Source organism: Pristis pectinata, chromosome 37 (genome assembly GCF_009764475.1).
Source record: "Pristis pectinata isolate sPriPec2 chromosome 37, sPriPec2.1.pri, whole genome shotgun sequence".
Taxonomy (NCBI): domain Eukaryota; kingdom Metazoa; phylum Chordata; class Chondrichthyes; order Rhinopristiformes; family Pristidae; genus Pristis; species Pristis pectinata.
Genome location: NC_067440.1, coordinates 13,847,950 through 13,850,835, shown reverse-complemented (window position 1 = coordinate 13,850,835; position 2,886 = coordinate 13,847,950). Strand labels below are relative to the sequence as shown.

The window sequence follows — 2,886 nt, the reverse complement described above, 5'->3', positions numbered from 1 at the left end:
GCCAACAGTGGTGCAGATCCTGCAGTTTTATTAGCTTTGTCACAACATGGTGCGTGGGGAAGAGGCCGAGCGGAGGGGGAAATGGGGAGAGGAGGGAGGGGGGAAATGGGGAAGATGGGGGAGGGGAGGAGGGGGAGATGGGGAAAGGGCCGGGGGGGAGATGGAGATGGGAGGGGGTGGAGGGGGGAGATGGGGGAAGGGCCGGGGATAGATAGAGGTGGGAGGGGGGAAATGGGGAAGATGGGGGAGGGGAGGAGGGGGAGATGGGGGAAGGGCCGGGGATAGATAGAGGTGGGAGGGGGGAAATGGGGAAGATGGGGGAGGGGAGGAGGGGGAGATGGGGGAAGGGCCGGGGATAGATAGAGGTGGGAGGGGGGAAATGGGGAAGATGGGGGAGGGGAGGAGGGGGAGATGGGGGAAGGGCCGGGGATAGAAAGAGGTGGGGGTGGGGGTGGGGTTGGGGGCGACGCCCTCAGTCGATGCGGTCGGGCGGGAGGTCCCAGTTGGGGTTGTCGGGCCGCGGCTTGGGCCCGCCCGACTTCTTGGCCACGATGACCTGGTCGACGCCGAGCACGGCGAGCGCCGCCTGGGCCGCCAGCTGCAGGCCCGAGCGCTTGACCAGCAGCGGCTCGCACAGGCCGGCCTGCGCCGCGTCCAGCGCCGCCTCGCCGCCCGCCTCCAGGTCGAAGCCCAGGCCGGCGGCGCCGCGCTGGTGCAGGGCCCGCAGCCGGGCCACGGCCCGCTCCTCCGGCCCGCCGGCGTTGCGCACCAGGGCGCCGGCCACGTCCTCCAGGCCGCCGGCGTAGGCGCGGAAGGCGTACTGCTCCAGGCCGGCGCAGGCCTCGGCCTCGGCCGCCAGCCGCACGGCCAGCTCCATCTCGGTGGCGCCGGCCCCGGGCACCAGGCGCCCGTCGCGGCCCAGCGCCCGGTAGGTGCTCAGGCCGTCGCGGACGGCCTGCTCGGCGGCGTCCAGCAGGCCGGGCGTGGAGCCCCGCAGCACGACGGTGCAGCAGGCCGCCGCGCCCTCCGCGGGCTCCAGCGTGGCCAGCAGCCAGCCGCCCTCCTCGCTCAGGCCCAGGCGGCGCAGGCGGCCCAGCTCGCCCGGGGCCGGGGGCCGCGGCCGGAGCAGCGGCGTGGCCTGCGAGGCCCGGGCCAGGGCGGCCAGCGCCCGCCGCGAGTGCAGCCGCAGCACCAGCAGGCCGCAGCGCTCGGCCCAGTGCAGCGCCGCGTCGCTCAGGCGGCCGCCCACCGCCAGCAGCCTCACCCCGGCCCGCTCCAGCTGCGCCACGCCGGCCTCCGCGGCGCGCTCCTCCGCCTGGCCGAGGGCGCGCAGCTCCTCGGGGTCGCGCACCCGCGCCGTGGCCGCCAGCCGGGGCCGCGCCGGCTCGAAGGCGCAGTCGTAGACGGCCACGCGCGCCGGGCCCAGAGCGCGCAGCGCGCCCCCGGCCTCGGCCTCGCCCCCGCCGCCCAGCCGCAGCGCCAGGCCGCGCAGCAGCCGCGAGTCGGCCAGGCCGCCGCCGGGCACCCGGCACACCCGCACCCGCTCGGGCTCCAGCTCCCAGCCCGGGCCCGAGGCCTCCCGCACCGCCAGGCAGGCCTCGGCCACCAGGCGCGGCACCGGGCCCTCGTCGCCGCGCAGCTTGGCGCCCACGGCGGCCCGCAGCGCCCGCGCCACCCGCCCGGCGCCCGCCTCCGCCTCCAGCGCGCCGCAGCACAGGCCGTCGAGGGCCCGCAGCGCCCGGCCGCTGGCCTGGCGGAGGCCACGGCTCAGCTCGGCCGCCGGCAGGCCCTCCCGCAGCAGGCGGCCGGCCCGCTCCAGCAGCGCGCCGCCCAGCAGCAGCACCGCCGCCCGCCCGTCGCCCGCCGCCTCGTCCTGCGCCCGCACCGCCTGCGCCAGCATGTCGGCGGCCGGCTGCTCGATGCGCAGCTCCCGCAGCACGGTGGCCGCGTCGCCGGTCAGCAGGGCCCGCGGGCCGTCGCCCACCACCAGCTTGCGCAGGCCGGCCGGCCCGAAGGTGGCCCTCAGCGAGCGGGCCAGCTCGGCGCACGCCTCGGTGTTGCGGAGCAGCACCTGGTCCGGGCCGCTCAGGTGTTGGGCGCCGCTCGACAGCATCTGCGGGTAACCCGGGGCCCGGGGGACGTGGGCCGCCATCGCCTGCGGGGAGAGAGGGAGAGCGGTCAGCGCGGCGCCCGAGGCCCGGTCCCCTCCGTCCGAGGCCCGGTGCCCCCCCTCCCCCTCCCTCTCCCCCTCCCCCTCCCCCTCCCTCTCCCCCTCCCCCTCCCCCTCCCCCCTCCCTCTCCCCCTCCCCCCTCCCCCTCCCCTCCCCTCCCCCCTCCCCCTCCCCTCCCCTCCTCTCCCCCCCCCCTCCCCCTCCCCCTCCTCTCCCCCCCCCTCCCCCCTCCCCCTCCTCTCCCCCCCCCCCTCTCCCCCTCCCCCTCCTCTCCCCCCCCCTCCCCCTCCCCCTCCCCTCCCCCCCCTCCCCCTCCCCCTCCCCTCCCCCCCTCCCCCCCCCTCCCCCTCCCCCTCCTCTCCCCCCCTCCCCCTCCTCTCCCCCTCCTCTCCCCCTCCCCCTCCTCTCCCCCTCCCCCTCCCCCTCCTCTCCCCCTCCCCCTCCCCCTCCTCTCCCTCTCCCCCTCCCCCTCCTCTCCCCCTCCCCCTCCCTCCCCTCTCCCTCCCCCTCCCCCTCCTCTCCCCCTCCCCCTCCTCTCCCCCTCCCCTCCCCTCCCCCTCCCCCTCCCCCTCCCCCCCTCCCCCTCCCCCCCTCCCCTCCCCCCCTCCCCCCCCCCCCCTCCCCCTCCCCCCCTCCCCCTCCCCCTCCCCCTCCTCTCCCCCTCCCCCTCCCCTCCTCTCCCCCTCCCCCTCCTCTCCCCCTCCCCCTCCTCTCC

General features: G+C 78.7%; 1 protein-coding gene across 1 annotated transcript; it reads right to left on the bottom strand.

The window, feature by feature from the left end:
• Positions 1 to 348: 348 nt before the first annotated feature.
• LOC127586612 (T-complex protein 1 subunit theta-like) lies at positions 349 to 2,177 on the bottom strand. Its single transcript, XM_052044720.1, has one exon. The coding sequence runs from the start codon at positions 2,150 to 2,152 to the stop codon at positions 473 to 475; it is 1,680 nt and encodes a 559-aa protein (XP_051900680.1). The 5' UTR covers positions 2,153 to 2,177; the 3' UTR covers positions 349 to 472.
• Positions 2,178 to 2,886: the final 709 nt, after the last annotated feature.

What these genes read in the sequence shown, in the direction of transcription:
- LOC127586612 (XM_052044720.1), bottom strand. Translation starts at nt 2,152, where the DNA reads ATGGCGGCCCACGTCCCCCGGGCCCCGGGTTACCCGCAGATGCTGTCG.